General features: G+C 38.3%; 2 protein-coding genes across 2 annotated transcripts in view; both read right to left on the bottom strand.

Moving 5' to 3' along the window:
• The window catches only part of LOC127433868 (oxysterol-binding protein 2-like), a 33,014-nt gene extending 23,439 nt beyond the window's left edge, over window positions 1-9,575 (bottom strand). Inside the window, exons 1-2 of the mRNA XM_051686160.1 lie at window positions 9,224-9,575; window positions 4,237-4,442 (exon numbers count right to left, since the gene is read on the bottom strand). Of these exons, the coding sequence (XP_051542120.1) occupies window positions 4,237-4,442; window positions 9,224-9,381 (364 nt within the window). The 5' untranslated portion in view covers window positions 9,382-9,575. The remainder of the gene's footprint in view (window positions 1-4,236; window positions 4,443-9,223) is intronic.
• Window positions 9,576-11,146: 1,571 nt separating this feature from the next.
• LOC127433604 (RNA-binding protein EWS-like) lies at window positions 11,147-22,201 on the bottom strand. The gene is made up of 16 exons (XM_051685638.1): window positions 22,186-22,201; window positions 21,440-21,476; window positions 21,292-21,343; window positions 20,434-20,569; window positions 20,091-20,292; window positions 19,421-19,734; window positions 19,114-19,309; window positions 14,972-15,024; window positions 14,339-14,356; window positions 14,137-14,252; window positions 13,656-13,785; window positions 13,441-13,560; window positions 13,186-13,327; window positions 12,969-13,066; window positions 11,902-12,139; window positions 11,147-11,800 (listed from the first exon to the last, which is right to left on the bottom strand). Exons 1-16 carry the CDS (start codon window positions 22,199-22,201, stop codon window positions 11,761-11,763), a joined length of 1,908 nt encoding a protein of 635 aa, XP_051541598.1. The 3' UTR covers window positions 11,147-11,760.
• Between the last annotated feature and the right edge of the window lie 269 nt (window positions 22,202-22,470).

Here is a 22,470-nt window from a genome sequence, read left to right as displayed (position 1 = left end):
GAGATAAAGAGGAACAGAAAACAAAGGAAGAAATTAGAAAGCTGAAAAGGTATTTGAAACCAAGCGACAGTAAAGCTCAGCAGCTGTTTGACAATCCAATTTGGTCCATCAGCCGGCTTGCTTTTTATCACAGATAATCTGATCTGCATCGTGTTGTAAGTACCTCACACAACTGTACACTAATGAAGTGCTGAGGGACCAACCTCAAAGAATCATTGTTACCACATTGCGGTGGATGCAGCAAGAAACACAAGCATTACTATTTCTATTGCTCATACTTTGGATTATGGATTTAAACTGACCTCTACGCCAAAGTATTAAACTTCAGACTAATCACACTGTGAATTTAGCAACAGAAGTTTGAAAGTTCTGCTGCAGAAATCGGTCTATGCATAATGGAATTCTAAACACTGTCCCCAGTTGCCGAAGCTGGAAGTGCTGTTGAGGTGAAATGTCCACAGGGTGGCGCCAAAAACTACTTTTATTTTTTAGTTGTAAATGATGTAATACAGTGAACAGGAATGAATTTTTTATTAATTCTACCCCCTAACTCTTAACTTAACCATTAGTGGAGTAAAACTGTCATTTTAAAGTGAAAATGCAACCTCTGAATCGTGCACTCCATTGTTTATGTGAACACAAATACTTCCTGGTTTCCACAGGACCAGAAACCAAAAGAACCCGTAGAGTTCAAGTAGGTAAAGCTGCATGCCGGAGACCTCCAAATGGGGGCGGAATCTCCAAAAGAGGGTGGGGTTACTCCAAAAGTGTTTAGGTTAGGGATAGGGTTAGGTTAGAGGCTCCCTATATCTTTAATGGCTATTTGAAGCTCACGCCCCTTTTTGGAGCTATGCCTGCAGCTATACCCTTCTTGCAGAGTTTGCTTGCGCAACATGCTATCAGTAGCACCACAAGGAAAGGTGAACACATTTTAACTGATGGAAAAATATCTGATGGGGAATGGCACATGCGAGTAATTCATCAAAATTATAGATTGTTGAACTCACTATTTAAAGGTGGGGAATTGTATTTAACCCAAGACTGCATCTGAATGACATAACTACAATATATCCATGAGTAACCAGCCTATTAACCCTGACAAAGAAGTTGTACAGCATCCAAATCCTGAGACTTAGTAAGCACTAAATGCATTTGGCCCTTGAAAGAAGAGCTAGCCACATGCAAACATGAGCAAACACAGAAACATAAACAAATCAACATTTCTATTACATTACATTGGGACTTACACAGGTAGAGGAAGTTTCCACAATGTACTTCAAAGTATCTATGAAAACACATTGAATTACATAACTGATGACAGAAAGAGACTCCATAAAGAACTCAGATGAAATTGAAGCACATTCCGTTTATTAGAATATAAAATAGGCTGTCCCACAAAATGCATTGATAAAGTAGTAAAATAAGACCCTTAAAAATATTTAAAGACTTAAAAACATGACAAATTTGGCACATAATTACTAAAAGACATGCATGTCTATAAACTTTGCGCATGGCCCTTTGAACCTATTTTCCATTGAGACAAAGGGAAAATCATGCTTTTACACAAATTGCATTCAAACATTTAAATGATTTTTCCTACCTTTTCTTGACTAATTGCTGATAAATAGAACAAACACAGAAGGAAAGTCTTGTGCAATTCTCAGTGAAGATGATGTCAAAATCTTCTTGAATGAAAACATACAGCAACGTTCCTTCTTAGTCTCTTCAGGCACCCTCGAAGCTTCCCTCCCATCTCTCTCATCTCTCTCTCTCTCACTCCTTTTCCCTTCTCACCCTCCCTCTTTTTCCCTCACCCTCTCCATCCTGCTCAGTGGGCGGAGCTAACATGTTTGTCACTTCATTCCTATTTTAGAGCTCCTTGCTTCATTCAGCAGCAGATGCAAATAATAATTCAGTGATGTAAAAAAATTTAACAACAATAATGCCCATGTACGTATTAAACTATTGGAAAGGTCAGAACTCCTGAAAACAAAATATCAGCTACCTTTGCAATTAATATGTGAAAGATATAGGCTGTTAGCACAGTGGTCTTATAAGAGTCTGGTCTTAGGCTATTTACGGTAATAAGCAATGTATTTCCAAATATCAAACAGTAGAGCAATGAATCTCAAAACCTGTCTAGCAAATTTAATCTAAGCATAATAAACACATTTAACACAGCACTTTTCACAGGGACAAAATAACATTACTGTATGTTTTGTGCATTATGTGTATTCAAATGCAAAGGGAAAAAACAGCCTTCAAAATTCATGAACAATGGCACCCCCTTGTGGCATTTGGTCGAAAATGTCATGAATCTTTCAAACAAGATGTTATAAGGACAAAGCTTGAAACTTAAATTGTAATAATATATATATATATATATTACAATTATATATAAAACAGAGAGAGAAAGTTTCTTTTCTTTTCTGTTTCTTCAAATTTGAGTAGTAAAAAGACTACTCAAGCAAGCCGCTCTAGCTCTCCCTATTTAAATCTGCTTTACCCCTATTCCTCTCTTCCCACCCTTAGGATGATATTTCAATACAGATATGAGTCTCTGATTTATTCTCTACTCTGCTGCCCATGCCTAACATCCATATTATAACACATTCTCAAACTTCACCACTAGTGTTCACTTTAATTTTTTCAGTATTTTTTTCCCCTGCAAATTGACATTTCTTTAAAGGAATAGCATTGTGAGTTTGTGAGTGCATGAGAGCAGCTAGTTCACAGTGGTTTGTGTTTTTGATGATTACTTCAGACACCAGAAGTTTAGAATGTAGGAAACTATTGGGGGTCAAACATCTGAGACCACTTAAAATGTAATGATACTATGAATTATCATTTATATTATAAATTATATTATCAGCATAACAAGCATAATTTGAGAATGTTCCAAAGAGCATTTTGTGTGCTTTAACCCTTAAATCCATGCAAATTTCAACAAACACTCTTACATATTTGGGTCTTTAGAGACTCAGGGACGTATATCTCTCAAAAATGGATCTACAAAATGCCCAGATAGTGTAACATTTTTCAAAAATATTTTCAAGACAATTAGAAAATAATAAAATATATTTTGATGTTTTATTTTTCATATATCAAAGATAAAAAGCAACAAATCAGAACAGGACTCATTACTTTCACACTGAAATTTCCTGAGACACAACTGGCTGTCAAACACACATTAAGCTACACATACCTCATAAGATACACATAATCTACACATAAGTTACACATAAGTATTTTCTCAGATACTAATTGAGTCTAAATAGATGAACAACTTACATAATTTCAGTAGTACACCCAAATGACAATAGTCATATCGTACTATTCATGTGTTACACTTGCTATAGTTTACTTCCATGTTATTTCTTCATCAAATAGCAATGTCAATCACTGAAACAACAGCACCACCTTGAGTAAGAAACAGCGTGTATAATATTTATGTGTACACGAATATGGGATTCTGATCATTTATCATTGTTGCATAGTAAATCAACGTGATATGGTATGTATTTGTATGAATATAGTACTAATTTCTTTGTAATAAACAAGGAAATAGATATTCTGTGATAGTAAACTAGACATTAAATAATAATAAAAAAATATCATTTATGGAAGTGCAAAAAACAAAGGAAAAAAAACCACACACACTATTACATACCTCGGGTCTCTATGCACTTTTGGTACTTACACTTTTTTGAATTATTGAAGTTTTGGTGCTTTTTGTGTGTGTGTGTGTGTTACACTATTTAGAAGAGATAGATTGAATAATACTAAAGAGGTGGGGGCACAACTCCAAAAATAATTAATGAGGTAGAGGGGGTGAAATGAGGTCCCAAGTCCCTAAAGACCTGATGTCACATTTAAGGGTTAATGGAAGCAAGTAAATCTGACCTTTCGTACAAAGGAGTTAACATGGTCAAATTTTATTATATTTGATTGATTAGTGTCCTAGAAATAGAGAGGAATCTCAAATATTAATGATTTGATTAAATCAATCAGAAGACTGTATGGTGACAATCTTTACATTTAGGATAAAGTAAAGCCTATTTCATAAAGGAAATAATTTTAGTGTGTAGCCTATTCATGTTTTTAACCTCTTCTAACATGTGCACTTTGGTTATTGTTTTTTCTTTTTAAACTATCCCTTTAAAGCATGAACGTCAAAACAAATTGGTGTGATGACCTTGAATGCTCAAAATGCTTGTGAACTGAGGTAGATCTCACCTGAATGATGCATCATCTGAGTGGCATTGGCTTTAGCCTGTTGCAGAGCAGAAACCCATCGCTGGCACTCGCCCTCTGAACTGACCTTCAGGTGGTAGCTCCGCCCTCCACTTGTTAACACAAAGTGACAGGTGTCACCCACTTCTATGTGCACCGTTGCCAAGGTAATCGTGCCACGGCAGGTGTGTGCCATTTCTGCTTGAGTCCTTAAGGCAAATTTACATATAAACAAACACACATACACAAAGGGGCAGCTAGGTAAAAACATTTCTAACACAGTTGCAGATCCACATAAATAAACTATTAGACCACTGATAGATCGATATTTAACAGCCAGACTGATTAATTGCTGGATATCTGAGATTATTACACGGGTCTCATTAATACTCAATTCTGATTGGTCAATGGTGCCTAGTGGTCTGATATTTCTGAAAACCGCACATCCGGGGATTAAGTTGTATCAGACTGGTCTCAGGGTATAGCAAGTCATCTTTACAAATTCTTGTGTCACTCTGCGATCTCTACAAGTCAGCTAATAATAATTTAAACTCAAATCAATACTTCATGTTCATTTACATATTTATTTGGCAAGTAGTCTTGTAATAAGATGGATAATGAGCAGTTAGATGGTGATTATTTACAAAATATCTTCTCACATATTTACCTAATTTCAAAGGAAATCAATATTTAATGTCCATTTATTTATTTATTTAGTACCCATGTATTAAGCGGGATACTATACAGTCAGCCAGTTGTTTTTGAAAAAAGAAACCCCTTCAGGGTGATACAAGATCACCTGATCACCCTGTCGGGGGATTATTTTGCGAAAACAACTTGCTGACTGTACATTATCCCTTACGTATTTGTGGTCATTTTGAGTCACATTTGACCCAAAATCACATTTAGAATTTTATGCACTAACATAAAAATGAAAGCTTGTTCCAGATATAATCATTTAAATGTTGGCTGTCATAAACCCTTGTTGTTTAGAAAATGAACTCTAAATATTCCAAACAATTTTCAGACGTTATAAGGCAGAATTGCAGTATTTATTTTAATATGTAGTTATACTGATATTAATATTAATGCATTATATATACAGTATATACACTCACCAAACACTTTATTAGGAACACCTGTACACTTATTCATGCGATTATCTAATCAGCCAATCATGTGGCAGCAGTGCAGTGCATAAAATCACGCAGATATGGGTCAGCAGCTTCAGTTAATGTTCACGTCAACCATCAGAATGGGGAAAAATGTGATCGCAGTGATTTGACCATGGCATGATTGTTGGTGTCAGACGGGCTGGTTTGAGTATTTCTGTAACTGCTGATCTCCTGGGATTTTCACACACAACTGTATGTTCAGGGTTGGGGAGTAACATGATAAATGTATCGGCGTTGCATATTTAAAATACAAAATATGAGTAACTTTATTCCACTACAGTTACAACTTAAATCGTTGGTAATAAGAATACAGTTACATTCAAAAAGCATTTTGATTACTGAAAAGATTACTTGAATTTATTGTAATTTATTTCATTTCATATTTAGTTTATTCAGTTGGAAAACATTTATCTACATAAATGATGCGATTTGAGGAGCGTACTTTGAACAGCAGTAAAACACTTTCTTATGATGTATTACATCAGAGACTATTTAGCAGAGACGAGCCACTTCTATTAAAATTAAAGGAAGAAATTGGAACGGTCAACGTAGAAAGGAAGTCCCGCCTTACAGGTAAAAAATCCAAATACCTTTTAGATGCAGACATCACCTGTCAATCAACTCGAGCATGCGCATGTGCATTAGCTATAAAAGCCCGGACTTTTTTTCATTTTTTTAGCGTTTGCTAAGGTAAATAAGCACATTTTATGATACCAGTGTTGTCAGATTTTACTGCTGATTTGAAATATATTCTTTGATTGTAATCTTGACCAACCATTTTTGAGATTTCAGTCTTTCCCCATTCAAGTAGATAGGAGCTGCACTTGTATGCCGCTTGTTTACATAGAAAAACAGCGGCCCGAGAGCGTTCCAAAGATAGCCGCCGAGTGGACTGACTTGCTAAAAAGACTTTGGCTAAATTCATACGTGCAGACAGAGGGCGCACTCACACTGTTATGAGTGAAAAGGTGGCTTTGACGCCATTGAAGAACTTCATACGATCAAAACAAGATGTCGATGTGTACAGTCTGCGGAGTTTCGAAGTAAATTTGGAGCAGCAAAAGGAGTTAACCTTGTTTAAATTTTTATTGCGAACATTTAGCTTTATGCTAGAGCTGCACAATATATCTAATTTATCGAAATATTGCGATATGCATATCACAAAAGCTTGTGATAACGGAATGATTTTAATACAGTAAATTCAAGGTGACACAGATAGCAGAGAATAGAATGGGAGCGCAATTGTCACTTGGTGTGTGTGCGTGCAGTGTGCATAGGCGCTGACTCAAATGATGGAGCGTGTCACAATTTGTAGCTGTAACCGCCGCTGTCCTGTACTTTCACACTGCACGTGTGCAGATAATTATGAGACCAGACACCAGTATACACATCCAAACTCGGCTTGTTTATTGGCCTTTGTGGATCTGTATGGATATATCAAAGGATGGGTTTCAATAGAGCACAACAGTCTGGTTCCAGAAGTAAAAATCCCATTCATTTATCCCACAGATGAATTAATTTTCAACAATAACTTATAAACCTTTAAAGACAGATATAAGGTTGTTCATCTATGGTATATGCTTCCACTGAAGCCATCCATCTGCATTATTTCAACTTCATTGTTTAAAAATCATGTTCGATAGCGGAATCCATGGTAAACAACTACATTACCCATGGTACACCAGAGAAAGATCAACCAATCAGAGAACCGCGGCCAACGAAACCCACGAAACGTGCCTTGGAGCGACCACGCACTCCCATGATGCACTGTGAATGACGTAATCAAGTCGGTCTCCCTTCACCCATAAACTACTTATATATTTGTACATATTGGGATATTTTGCAATAATCGTGAAATACATGGTTTCTGTACTTATAAACAACAACCTAAAATCAATAGTTTTATATATTCCCATCGTATTTTATTCAATGACTTCATTCGCAATGCTTCATGGGATTGTAGTCCGTGCCCTCATGAAACCCGATAAGTACACAGTCTTGTCCCTTTGTCTTTATATCCGATTTTCAAATACTTTTTTGCCTCAAAACAAAGTTCGTGATCTTGTGATTCACCTCAGAGCTGGTTGGTCTGGTTCATGGCTCTTTTACACAACTCTTTCATGAAGGATTTTATTAAAAGTCTATGGAAGAAATGAATGGGGAAAATACTTCCGGAACCCAAACGGCTGAAAAAGTGGGTGGTCACTGTTGCGCTCTATTAATGGATTGTCATGTGAAATCATTCCGCTCAGTCTCAAGCTCAGCACGGTCTGAAAACAAGCACATTAAACCAATGCAGAAATTGAACGTTTACAGCAAGCGCTTCTGGACATAAAAATAAAAGTTCCCACTTTGAATGAATTTATTTTGAATTCAATACGAACATGAATTACAACATAAACAAATTAATAAAATATGTAACAACACTGATTATTTTAGGATATCCCACAATATGGTGAAATGAACTTCATATTCATATAATTCTTACAAAAATATAAAAATAATTGAAGATGAATTTAATATCCACTACAAAGCTAATGGTGAAATGTTATATTATACACAGTCTATATGAAATTTGGAACTATGTTTGTGAATTTTGGGATCGATGGTACTTTTTTTATTCCAATAAACTTCAGTTTATTTGGGCGGTAGGGGTTCTGATGGTCCACGCGCGCTGATGACATCAACAATTGGATTATCATATTGCATACATTTGCCAACAACTTATCGCATATCGCATTTTTTCTCCATATCGTGCAGCACTACTTTATGCCAAGCAAAAATTTTATTTCTAGCCCTTACATGCCCCTTTTATCAGGCGCAATTATATTTTATAATGAATTCTATTAAAGGTGCTGTGAGTGATTTTTTCATGGAAAGGTATGCAAAAACTTTTCCTACTTCCTGAAAGATATCACTGAACTAAGTGTCGTGAGATAACTCACCTGTCTCTGTGACAACATTAGGCTCTGTAAACAGCAAACAAAAATGTGTCTGTGGTCCGTGGTCTCTGACGCTTTTGACCCGTCAGTCATTTTGCACCTTCTCATAGTGTTTTAGTTTCAGCAAAAAGTTTTTTATTGAGGCTTAATGCTATTTTTATGCCATGTTGTTCATAACAGTTGTCAGTTGAGGGCGCTATTTTGCTGCTGTTGTTTTAACAACCGTTTCTGAACGACGTCGGCCTAAATTAAACTCATTTGGTATCATTGGGGTGAGGGTTTTGGAAAGAAGGGGCGTGGCTAATCCAACAGCTCAGTCTCGTGGAAGTAGAGCGGCTAAAATCGGTTACAGCACCACATTGTTTGCACCTTATTTACTTGTTTATTGTCAAAAACAATGAAAAAATCTAATATTTAGATTACGTTACAGACGAGTAATCTAACCAAATACGTTACAAATTACATTTTACAGCATGTTTTCTGTAATCTGTAGTGTAATACATTTTAAAAGTAACCCTCCCAACCCTGTAATGTTATAATGATGCTCAGTGAGGCCCTTGAAAAATCACGGGTGGGAACTTGATCTGGGCTAGACGCTTCAGATATCCCCATTACTAATTAATTATAAACAGGAGGTGCATTGTTTACAGCACAGCCAGCTGAGACATTACATTACAGTGGTGTGACCTATCAATTATTACCTGCGCACACAAGTGCCAACATGAGCAAGAGGCCTTTCAATTAAAACTCCTGAGCAACTCTGAGCGCCCTGTCCCATAAAACAACACCATATGATTTTCAGCCTGGGTGAAACGGGTTACACAAGCAAAGTCAATGCAGTGTCAAATCAAACGCAGTAACGTGCGAACGTACCTGTAGTATGACAGGAGGCCGTTGCTAAGGACAAACCACCGGCGCTGGTAACCCTTCAGGTAGTTGGTCCATTTAAAGAGCCATCCTTTATAGGTGTCCGGGCCAGGACCCTGCACACCTGAAGGAGACGGAAGGGTCCGCACCGCCAGCTCGGTCATATTAACCGGTCACCGCTGCTGGTAGATTCAACTGCGGAGACGGATGTTTTGGTGGAGTGATGCTGCCTCACCGCTGCGGATAGCGCACGAGACACCTTGCGCGTGCCTTCGCATTCACGCAACACGTTAAGAGCAGGAGCGACGAGTCAAATTTGCGGTCACAGTGAGGAGAGGCGGCGCTTCGCAGAGATATGATGGACATTTTATGGGACTGAGGGGAAACACAGTGGATGACGTAGATGGACGCACAGATTGCTCAGAATCTGCCATATGACGCAAAGACATTAGTGAGGAGGACGGATGCGAGGATGCACAGGCTTTTATAAGCTGAAGCGTGTGTCCCGAGATAAGCTTGATAACACGCATGGCTGTAACAGATATCGATTCGATTCCTAATCTTTGGATTAAGCGACGGCACTTGGTATAGCTTGAGTAAGCGGTGTTTTTTCTCTCGGTTTTAAGTATGACTTTAACAGATGCCTTAAAAGCAGTCCACTATACTGTCCACAAGATGACGCCACAGTGAAATTTGAGGAATAGCTGATGGAAATGAAAATTGTGTCGTTATTAAAGGTGCACTCTTTAATTTTTTTCCTCAATAAAAGGTTTTACTCCTAAAGAAATTAATTGTAATTTTGAGACATGTGTATAAAATTATGACCACTAACAAGAGATGAATACTCCAGGCATATCAGTAACCTTATAAAAGCTCTTTTATTCGGCATGGAGAGGGTCCCCTTATGGGGGCGGCCATATTAGAATCACATGACCAGTTGAATACTACTTGCTTAATCTCAGTAACCGTCCTGTTATTGGATTTTTTCACTCATGGACTAAATTAATCATGGCTGACTGTGAATAGTACATTTCTACAGTGAAGAATATTCACACAGGTCATTTCCATAATGACCACTGTCTAGCTCAAAAAGGGCAAAAACGGCATAAAAGCATCATAAACTTAGTCCACATGTGCGATATATTCAGAAGCTTAGAAAATTCATAGGATAGCTTTGTGTGATAATATTTAAATTAATGAAATGTCTCAGAAGGGAAGTTTGTCTTGGACTCATGGTACGCAGACATACTTAACTTGTTATTCCCCTTCCAATCATAAAATAAAAAAATCAGTAATAAAACAATAATACCACCTAAACCATCTCACAATATAACTGTGAGAATAAGAATTTGGCTGTAAATGCATCATAAGACACTGCAAAACAATAAAGAACAAAAAACAACTGATGTATACACTATATAGACAATATATATAAACAAAGTAAAACATCATACAGAGTATCGACCCATCAGTTAACTATGTCCATGCACCCTTAGTCATCAACAAGCTGATATCTCTCTCAAAATATCTGTATTACATGCACTTTATTTTAACAATTTAATTCAAGTAGGTATAAAAGATTTCACAAAATGAAAACACCTACACCATCTACCAAAGGGCAAAAACTCATACTCCAGGTTTAATAACTTAGCCACTGATATTCCCCTTTGCCCATACTCTTCATAACCATTTTTACCAGACGAGCAAGCTTTGCTTTTACTTGAACTGAGATGCTTCAGTACAATAATAATAAAAACAGCTTTTGTGAGCAAACTTAATTTACTGTCTGTCCACTAATCTTCAACATGCATTATATTCAGTTACCCTTTTGGAGTAAACTATGTGTAGAATTTTCCTACCATAAAAGAATGTCAATTCTATAACAGGTAGAATTCATTTTATTTCTCTCAGTGATTCACAGTCATAAAATGTAGTTAAGCATTGTTTTCTTTAATAGACCTTATTCACAGTAGCGCAGTTTGATTTTTGACATGAATGAAAACGAGGCTGTGAAGCTTACAGTCTCTACAATGACATCCAATATATAACGATCCTAGATCACATTAATTTTCATGTTATCTGGAAAAAGGTTTTTTTTTCAACGTTACATCAACAAAACAATCCAAAGCACTGATCTTTCTGCAAAAAAAAATAAAAGGTGAGTGCATAATGATGTTTTCATTTTTGGGTTAAGTATTCCTTTAACACTGTTAATAATATGCATCAGTGTCTTGGCATTTTACCTTATTCACTCACATTTTAACTGTAGCAATGACAGAAAACAAATTAACACTCCATTAGACCATTCTGACAAATCTAAATAGCACACTGAACACTCTGCATTTTACATGTGCACTTGGTTTCACTGACAGTTCTAAAGCGGAATAGAGTACAAAAACACAAGTTAAAAAATAAAATAAAACATTCAATGAAGACTAACGGCAAAGCAGTAACGAGTTCAATATTAAACATTTATAAATATGGAATTACAAGTTTAAAACAGTTTGAAAAATGACAGGTGGTTTAGGTCAGCGAGGAGTCTCTTAATATGGTCTCTCTCGCCGGTCCAGACGATGGTCTCCCCTGCAAAAATATAAATAAAATAATTATACATTTTCTGTTAAAGGACAGACATTTTTCATTAAAACACTCATGCCTCAAAAGAAAAGCACCACAATACTCACTTCATGTCCATTTTGCCAGGTGGTCCCATTCCTCGCCCCCTTCTTCCCATGTCATCCATAGGAGGTCCTCCACGACCCCTTCCACCAAAGCCACCTCTGTCCATGCCACGGCCTCCTCTGAAGCCTCCACGGTCTCCACCTCTACCCCCACGGAAGCCTCCGGGTCCACCTGGCCCACCACGATCCATACCACGGCCACCACGCATCCCTCCTGGGCCACCACGACCACGGTCACCCCCTGAAGGCCAAAAAGACAGCTAGTGAATATTAAACACAAATCACAGAATTTAAATGCAAATATCTAAAGGACCTGAACAACTCAGAAACAGCACTGTTCTTAGTTATGAATACACAATTCAGTGAACTACAATAAATACTGCCCTGCAAAGTCAGAACACAGTAACTACCGGGCCTGGGTAGCTCAGTGGTAAAAGACACTGGCTACCACCCCTGGAGTTCACTAGTTCAAATCCCAGGGCATGCCGAGTGACTCCAGCCAGATCTCCCAAGCAACTACATTGGCCCGGTTGCTAAGGAGGGTAGAGTCACATGGGGTAACCTCCTCGTGATCGCTATAATGTGGTTCGTTCTCGGTGGGGCGCGTAGTGAGTTGCGCGTGGTTGCCGCAGTGGATGGCGAAGCCTCCACACGCGCTATGTCTCCGTGGCAACACACTCAACAAGCCACGTGATAAGATGCACGGGTTGACGGTCTCAGACGCGGAGGCAACTGGGATTCGTCCTCCGCCACCCGGACTGAGGCGAATCACTACATGACCACGAGGACTTAAAAGCACATTGGGAATTGGGCATTCCAAACTTGGAGAAAAAGGGGAGGGAAAAAAGGTAACTATGGCAACACTGAAAACTGAGAAAGATGACTTAAGTTTTTTGATTGTCCAGCCACACAGATAAGTCTCACTCTTTTTTCGTAAAATCTGGGCATAGTTGAACGAAACCCATCCATCACAGGACAGATCATAGTCTAAGAGACCTGAATGTGCAGCTACTGCGTTTTGCCTTTGCAGGGCAGCATAATGCTTGCAATGTGTGTAAAAAGACAGTAACCTGGAGGAGGGAAGGGAGGAGGTCCAAAGCCTTCAGGTTTGGGTGCCTTGCACTGGTTACACTCCATCCTCCAGGCAAAGTTCTGGTTTCCACATCCCCTACAAAAAAAAAAAACTGAATGCATTACTTATACAAGATTCATCAAGTTAGAGGTTGAATGCGATACATATAATCATGTATTCATCGGTACACCACTAGGACCAATTTCGATACATACGCATTTGGACACTGCCAGTCACCCGCCCTCTGCTGCATGTTTGCTCCAGTTGGTCCTCCTCGGCCCATTCCCCTGGGACCCCCACGGGGCATGAAGCCTCCTCGATCACCACCTCTACCCATCCCACCACGACCCATCATTCCTGTGGAAAAGCCAATTCCATCGTCAAATGCATAATAAATGTAAGCTCATCGTTACCATCCTGTTTATTCTATTACAGTGATAAGTAATACTTTAACAATTTTCACAACTCACCTCCTCGTCCCATCATGCCACCTCGGTCCCCCCTCATTGGCATGCCCCCACGCATCATGCCCATCATGGGCTTCCGTCGAGCCATGGACACCTTCAGCTTCTTTCCCTGGAAATCTTTGCCTAAAAAGGGGAAAGTAAAAAGAGGATTAGAATATTATGACCATTAAAATGAAGACTAGACAAATACGCAAGGGAAAACCTTTAGAAGAACTTACCATCAAACCACTCAACTGCTGCCTTAGCAGACGGAGGCTCCTCATAGGATAGTGTGGCATCACCTTTAGGTTTCCCCGTATCTTTATCAGTGTATATGTTGATGGCATGCAGGCCTGTTCGTTTGTTTATCTGAGAGAGAGAGAGAAAAAAAATGCACCACTCCATATGAGCCATTTGTATTTTTATGGGATTTAGTTTTGATGTTTAGTGATTACTAGGTCTGTATAATTTCTTAAGTCTTGCTAAAGTATTCTCATTGATTGCTAGGCAGTTGCTAAGATCTTCTGTCTCAAAATCCACCCTTCAATGTTAATCTGGGATTTTTTCCCACCCGTTTTGGAGTTTAGAGAAATAATAGCACACCTCTCCACATGCCACATGATTTCAAGTACCATTCATGTTCATAGTCTAAACTTCACAGAACAAGGTATATACCAGTTTAATACTGGGTGGGATTTGAATGAGCAAGAGTAAAGTTACCCTAATGATTCCACTGTGCTTGAAAAATTCAGCCATTTCCTCCAATGTAGCGTTCTCAGTCAGCCCAGTAATGTAGATCGTGCTATTTTCAGAATCATCTTGCTCCTCTGGCCGTCCTGCAGAAGTGCAACACAAAGGGTGTTAAAAGCCTGAGAAATGGATTGAGGAAGCCAAATAAAACAATCCAGAAATCTAAACTTACCCATGTCAGAATCTGGTTGTGATTTTCATCAAGATGGACACCAGGAGAAAGAGAAATTGAGAAACAAGTTAGTTTACAAGCTAGGTTTCTAAAGCACCTAACAACATAATGCTACAACTTGCTTGTAAAGACTGCCCCGGCACACTTGCTCTGACCATTCAAAAAGACAAAGTACCATGGTGCTGTTGACCCAAGAGTGGTTTGAGAAAAAGTATTAAGGAAACTATTCAAAGGCTGCCTAATGTTTTTGTTTTTATTCCAGTGTGCCATGATAAATAGAAAAAAAATTATTCAAAAACCCTTGAAAACCAAGGACCCAAATTGGACTCCACACCTTATGTCATACAAAATTCAAAAGTATGAAACACTGAAATGGTGATACACCACATGGCTGGGTCGGCCGGTTACCATTAACTCTTAAGTGAGGGTAAAATAACCTGCTTTGACTTAAGGAGTCCACACTCAGGATTTTTTTTAACCAATAAAAATAGGACTGAACCATTCCTATACAACCAATGAAAGTTGAAAACTCTTAAAATTCTAGCCGGCAGTGTAGATTTGCAAGGCATTAAATATTTCCCTTCAGAAAAACACCAATGAAAGTTGGAGAATTCTAGTGTATGGTCTTGTGATTCTCATTAAACTTACCACCAGGCTTACTGAAGCCACCTCTGTCTCCAGCGATGCTGGGGGGGGAATAAGCGGAGATATGAAGGCGATTTCCCTTAAAACAGCCACTTCGGTACCACAAAAGGGGCAATGGGGGAATTTATACAGTTCTAACTTTAAACCCCCAACAAGTCACCCTTAACCCCCCCTTCTAAATACAATGTTTCTGAGAGTAACACTTAGTTGGGGGTACTCTATCATTACAATGTCTTTACTCTTGGCCTGACTCATTTAAATTACATTAGTGGCTGAACAGTATTTGGGGTTGTATATTTATAAAGCAGAAGTGAGGGTTGATCTTTATTACCATTGTAGGTGGAAAACCCCAGAAATATAATACACTTAAATTGGGTTTAATTGTTTCAGATGCAGCCTTGCTACTGATTTTTCCTGAAGATTATTTTGATTACACAGTATCACTACTAAAACTACTTGAAGAAATCAACCAAATTATAAATTAAATGAAATACTTAAAGGGGATCTGCCCTCACTTGAGGACCCAAACACTTATGGCAACTGCATCAAATGCTTAAGTAGCACATATTGGGCTGCATCTGAAACAATCTGCTTACATAAAGCTGGTACATGCACTCCAGTGAAATGAAAAAGAAAAGCAGGTACACCATTACACCATTTTTCTCTTTACAGAAATGTTTACGAAATAATTACACAAAGCAAAAATGCTGTCAAAAGCTTTTTTTTTTTTTTTTTTTTAAGAGAAAAAAGTTTGTATATGCTGATAATTACAATATTTCTTTTGTTGAAAAAGATGATTCATTCCTGTAGGAAAACACATTTGGAACACTTCTTCGCTTTAAATGTTGACACCACCAACTTTAAGTCCCCATTTGAAAAGGCTGCCGGCCCAGACTCAGAACTGAGTAGTGGTACTGTAAAAGTTTTGATGTGTTTACATGGCTCTCACTTTGTAACCTGTAGCGTATAAATGCGACAAAGCATGTTAAAGAAAAAGTTTCATAATTCACAAGACAATTGCAATCGAAAGTTGTCAAATAAAATGTCAAAATCAAAGAAAACATACCCTTTTTTTGCACAAGGAGGGAAAATGAATGCAGTGTATTTTGACAGTTTGCGTAACCTTAATAAGGGTTTAGTTTAAATGCAATTCGCCAAAAGCCTGCACAAGTAAACCTATTATATAAAATATTTTGAATTAAAACCAGAAGCTGAAGATTAAAATAAAGGGTCAAAGACATTCTGTAGTAACAGTTTTATGTAGTGTCACTGCATTCACTTTCAAATATGTTTGCATTAACCTCCTGCCTTTGGCAGCTTTACAAGCTGTCTTTGGGAACCAATATGGTTAATATAAGTGTTGTTGCAAACCAGATCTATTAGAATCATCTTCAAACTCTTTGCAGATTTAACTGATTTTCCACTGGATGCTGGTAGAGTTAATGCTACCCATTTTTTATGAAATCTTGGTCCTGTATAAAGCATAGTAGGTTCTGAGCCTCCATTTTTGAGACAGTTTCTGGTTTCTTAGGCAGAACAATCTCCCCTTGTCCGCTGATAGCCATTTTTGGAATCACTCCTGAGTCATATAACTTTACAAAACTGCAATCTGATTGTATAGCTTTTATCATGTTCAGCCAAACGATTGATATTGCTGAGGTGGAAGGATTCTAGGCCTCCAACTTATACACAGTGGATTCGGGATGTCCTCTTTTTTTTTTAAATAATAAAAAAAATAAATTACTTAAGAGGCTCTTCCAAATGGTACAATAAAGCTTGGGACTCTTAAGCAATATATTAAGGAAAATATTTTATTATCTGACCTAGATTGAATCTCTTCTCCAGCATTCACCTAGAGCAGATTTTTTTTTTTTTTTTTTAATCATACAGACTGTGCACTGTTTACTCCATTAAGCCACAGTTGCATAACTTTATTTTACATAATTATTCCATGACTTTTCTTTTTATGCCTGCTATTTATCCATTTATTTATTTACTTATTTGTTCTCTCTCATTTAGTTGATTATTTATTGTTCGGTTTTGTTTTGACCTTTTGTAATATTGTTTTGAAACTCAAAGTAAAAAAAAGAAAGAAAAAAAAAAGAAACCTTGGTCCTAAAATACCATAAATACCCTTAATTTCATATAATGTTAAATATGGCCAACTCAATTCAGAATAAGTTTGAAACTAACTACCTGTTTGATCTGCAGAGAGATTTTGAAATTCCCTCCTTTTGGATTTAACCCAAATTAGACCTGTCACGATTATTAAATAATTGTCTGATTGCAGTTATTTGATCTAACTGCAATTATTTTAGTTAACCACGATTATTGTGCAATTCAAATAAAATTTCACTACTCAAATCAGCTCATTTACGCTAATATAGAAATGTGATGTTTTTGTGTCATTTTTCCAGTGTTACTGCATTGTGAACAGCTCCTGGAGAGTGCATGTGGATTTACTACTTCTGAAGAGTTTTGATGCATGCCCCCGTCTGCGGAGGACTGCGCCAAACTCAAAAGTGAGGCTTTTGATAGTGAATGCCAAGCACTCCGGTTTCACTTTAATGTTCAGGTAAATTGCAAATGTTCTTAATCATTGTAGGTTCAAACACAGTGTTAATGACATGCAGAGACAGAGAGGAAGAGACGCCCGCTTTCTCCATTTCTGTGGAGATGATAGAATGAAAACATTTTCAAATACACACAGTATCTCCATATAAATCTCTTGCCTCATAATTGGGGAGCCTTAATATAACATGTGAAAGTGAAGAATTTAGGACAAACTGTTTTACTATTGCATTATTGTAATATATTATAATAGCCATTTATGTTGGCTGGGTTCCAAAAACAACTGTGTAAATGTAAAATGGACCAATACTAAGGTTGACCAAAAAGAGAGAAATATTTTCAAGGTCCTGCAAGCAATTTTTTCATGGAAAGGTATGCAAAAAAAAAAAATTCATACTCCCTTAAATAAATCACTGAAATAAGTGTCTTTAGATCTCACCAGTCTCTGTGACAGCACTAGACTCTGTAAACAGCAAACAAAAATGTGCCCACGGGCCACGGTCTCTGCCTGCCAATTATTTTGTGCGTTCATAGTATTGCAGTTGCAACTAATTACTGAAACTTAATGACATTCCAATTTATAATTTGTCAGTTAAGGGCACTATTTCGCTACTGTTATGTTTGACAACCATGGGAACATGCGTTGTGTCAGTTTCAATGGTATAAGTACAGTGTTTTGGAAAGAGGGGGCGTGACTAAATCAATGGCTCAGTCTTATGGAAGTTAGAACGGCTAAAATCACTAACAGCACATTTAAGTATTTGAACATTCTGATATTTAAAATCTTATTTTTCATGTCACTCTACCCCTGTGCAATAACTCTTTAAAGCCATAAAGAAAATCATATATCCCTATTTCAATTATATGATTCCATGTTAAATATGAACAAATAACTTAAGGTGAATGAAGCACACATACACCTTTAGTTTGACAATTGTCAATTGTGAAAAGCCTAAAACAGACAATTAATCAACAGCCAAATTTCATAACTGTGACAGCCCTACCCCTAAATGGTCACCCTATGCATTGATGGTCATATTCAGACCATCTATTCTAGAGCACACATCTTTTGAATCTTGCTGTAATGCTTATAAATCTTGTCCCTACACAATCTAATTGTTTAAATAATAGGTCTTGCTATAGATTAGGATCCCTCAAAAGGAATGAATTACGATAAATGATTTAAACGGAACTAAATATTTTTCCCCATAGTACATAATCTCAATCACCTTACCTTTGGCCATAATGAGGCAGAGCTGAGAGCAGCAGGATTTTAAAACTGTAAACATTTAGCATCCCTTCAAATAAACAGCTGCATCACAGAACTGTTTATGCTGTCAACATTTCTCTTAACAACCAATATAATATCATATAACTGAAAACTATAGTGGTTAAAATAGCTTTCAGTACTGGGAACAGTTTTCTGGATTTTGCTCAGCAAAGAAAAATCTTGCCAAAGATAATTCTGCACATCTCTCAGCCCTGTATGGCCTCTTTTCAGCTCCTGTCTGTAAGGGGAAACAAGATGGTAAGGTGAGACTATACAAACAAGCACTTACCCCATTCCTCCTCGGCTCATGCCCCCTCGCATGCCACCACCTCCTCGCATCATCCCCCGGTCAAACCCACCCCGGCCACGCCCACGGTCCCCCCCTCCCATGCCACGGCCCTCTCCAGGGCCCCCATATCCTCCGGATTCAGGGCCCGAGTAGCCGCTTCCACCCATGCCATTCTGATGGTCCTGCCTGTAATTACCTTTACGAAAAAAATAAAAAAATTAAGATGATTAGCCTGTCAAATTACAAGCATACTAATATAATCATTACCAGGTTTTACAAAGCAAAAAAATAAAAATAGTAGACTTACCATACTGATTGGGTGGTTTGTAATCTGACTGGCCATAGCTGCTTCCAGTGCTGCCCTGTTGTCCATACTGGCTAGCAGGGGGCTGTCCATAGGATCCAGAAGGTGGAGGGTAGCTGGAAGGCAGAGCCTGTTGCTGCTGGGAAGGAGCTTGTTGATATCCTCCCTGCTGGCTATAGGAGCTCTGCTGCCCGTAGCCTCCTTGCTGGCCCTGATATCCTCCCTGCTGTTGCTGAGTGTAAGAGCTTTGCTGGGGCTGCTGAGAATACGAGCTCTGCTCATATCCAGAGGGCTGCTGGCTGCCAGAACTGTAACTGCTTTAAAAAATAAATACAGTGATTACAACTGGTCACCATCATAAACAATGGTGAACAATGACAAATCAAGACTTTGAGACTATGATTAAAGGGATAATTAGCTGAGTAACTAATTCTGTCATGTACTATGTGGAACACAAAAGGAGATGTTAGGTAGAAAGCCTCAGACACCATTCACTTTAATTACATCTTTTTATTTATCCATACAATGGAAGTGAATGGTGACTGAAGCTAACATCCTGCCTTTTGTGTTCCAAAGAAAGAAACCCATAGGTATAACATGAGGGCGAGTAAATGACAGAATTCCCATTTTTGGGTCAACTATCCCTTTAACTCTAGCCAGAGTAGTGTGATACCTGGGTGGTGCAGCAGAAGCAGGCTGTTGGCCATACCCAGAATATGCAGACTGAGCTCCGTAGCTGGCCTGCCCAGTATACGAGGTTGGGTTGCTGCTGGTGGAAGAGGCAGCAGCTGTGGAGGTATCATAGCTAGCAGCTCCATATCCCTGCACTGGCTGAGTGTAGCCCTGTGGTGTTGCTGGAGTGGCATTATAAGCACCTATAGAGAGGGTAGAATTACATTTCAATCAAGTAAAATGAGCACTACAAACATTTTGGCACCCAATTACATTTACCAACTGCAACATTGATAAAGGTAAAACAAAAATCATGGCAAAGAACAAAGTCAAATTTAACACACCACTGGCTGGTGGCTGTTGTCCATAGGATGATCCATAGGTCTGCTGGCCATAAGTGCTTGAAGAGCCTGCGCTCTGAGAGTAGGTTGAATCAGCCGGTTGGGTGTATGAACTGTAGCCTTGTTGCTGACCGTATGACTGCTACACAGCAAAACAGTGCATAAGTCACTCAAGGAGATTTTTCATTTTTGGGTGAACTTTCACCATTTACTCACCCTCATGACAACCCAGATGTGCATGACTTTCTGCTGCTGATCACAAAGATTTTTTAGAAGAATATTTCAGCTCTGTAGTTCCATACAATGCAAGTGAATGGGGTCCAACAATTTTAAGCTCCAAAAAATGGCAGAAATAAAGTAATCCATAAGACTCGTGGTTTAATCTATGTCTTCTGAAGTGATATGATTTGGTTTTGCAATTTTAGTCTCTAGGCACAATCATGATTTCAAGCTCAATTACACTTCCTAGAGCTTGATGCATGCGCAGAACGCTATAAGAAGCATTATCGAGCTTAAAATGAATCATTACCAAGAGACTGTGGATGTCAAGATTTATGGGGGGGGGGGTTATATTTTGGCCTGTTCTCACCCAAAACCAACTGGATCACTTCAGATAACCACACATGAACTAAACCACTGGAGTTGTATGGATTACTTTATGCTGCCTTCATATGCTTTTGGACCTTCAAAGCTCTGGCCACCATTCACTTGCATTGTATGGACCTACAGAGCTGAAATATTCTTCTAAAAATCTTCATTTGTGTTCATCAGAAGAAAGTCATACATCCTTTAAAATAGATAACTTGAATACCTACTGCGTTTACAATGATTAAATGGATACATTTTAAGCGGTGAGTTTACCTGGGTGCTCTGTCCGTAACCCTGCGAAGGCTGGGCCGTGTAGGAGCTGTAGCTGATCAAAACCAACAGATTATTAATGGCTCAATTTGAACAATGATCAATAAGACAGTCAAAAACTATTAGATGTGTTGCCAAACAATGTACATACCCCTGCTGCCCTCCGGCCTGACTGTAACTGCTGTAATCTGTGGGAAATTAATGAAAATTATTAAAATAAAGAGCAGGGAATATATATGAAAGATATTTTGATGGATGGTGAACTGAATCAAAATCATATTCCAACAGCTAGAGAAAGTGTTGAGATCGTTTCAATGAGCATAATGTACACATAAATGGGCTTGAGGAAGTATGAAAATGAACGGAGGTGAAATAATCCTGTTTGGTCCACGTTGTTAAACAGATGTTGGAAGGGATGCGTTTGTACTAAAATGTAGGATTAAGAACAACAGCGGATTATTCTACTACACAACGGGATCATCACAATTAGACCCGCCTTTCAGCCCCGAGCTCAACGTTGCCAAGCAACAGCACAGCAAGTGTATATTAAACGGTGCTTAAATAAAATCAGCTCTTAATAATAATAATAATAAAAGTTACATTTGAGTGAAATTTGCTAAGACTGCTTGGATACACTCCCAGCCAATAAGTATCCAAAATGCCGCAGTTTTTCCATCCCCTCCCCCATTTCCACACGCAGGCAAACATAACCGGCTACCAAACCGAAGCCCACTAGTAAATATACTGGACTGTTTCATTGGTTAACCGCGTTGTATCCCACATATAATGGGATGTTACGCTTACTTAAACCGGTTAAAGAAATTAAACTCACCCATGTGTGATTTAAAAAGGCTAACACGGCATGTAATATTGCAATGGATTACACGCAGCTCTTACCTGGAGCAGACGCCATTTCGTGTATCTTGTGCAGAGAACCGCGCATGCGTAGATTAGACTTTCCGGGCGCTACCATGATATCATGCGGGGGTGGACATTTATTTTAAACGTTATAATTTCGCAATTAACTGCTATCAAATGCTATATATGTCGCCATATATAGTTCACGCATTGTGTTTGGTCAAGCACATCTTGAAGTAATTAAACTTAATACAGCGAAATTAAACATGCCGAATGAATGGCATTGTTGTGGTTTCGTCCTGGCGGTCTATGGATTGGCGTACT

Source organism: Myxocyprinus asiaticus, chromosome 43 (genome assembly GCF_019703515.2).
Source record: "Myxocyprinus asiaticus isolate MX2 ecotype Aquarium Trade chromosome 43, UBuf_Myxa_2, whole genome shotgun sequence".
Classification (NCBI taxonomy): domain Eukaryota; kingdom Metazoa; phylum Chordata; class Actinopteri; order Cypriniformes; family Catostomidae; genus Myxocyprinus; species Myxocyprinus asiaticus.
This window is presented reverse-complemented; position numbering and strand designations above follow the sequence as displayed.

Coding starts and splice junctions, on each gene's coding strand:
- LOC127433604 (XM_051685638.1), bottom strand. Junction 21,344..21,439: donor CAGGCCGGAGGGCAGCAGGG/GTATGTACATTG, acceptor GGTTTTGATCAG/CTACAGCTCCTACACGGCCC. Junction 19,310..19,420: donor CAAACCACCCAATCAGTATG/GTAAGTCTACTA, acceptor TTTTTCGTAAAG/GTAATTACAGGCAGGACCAT.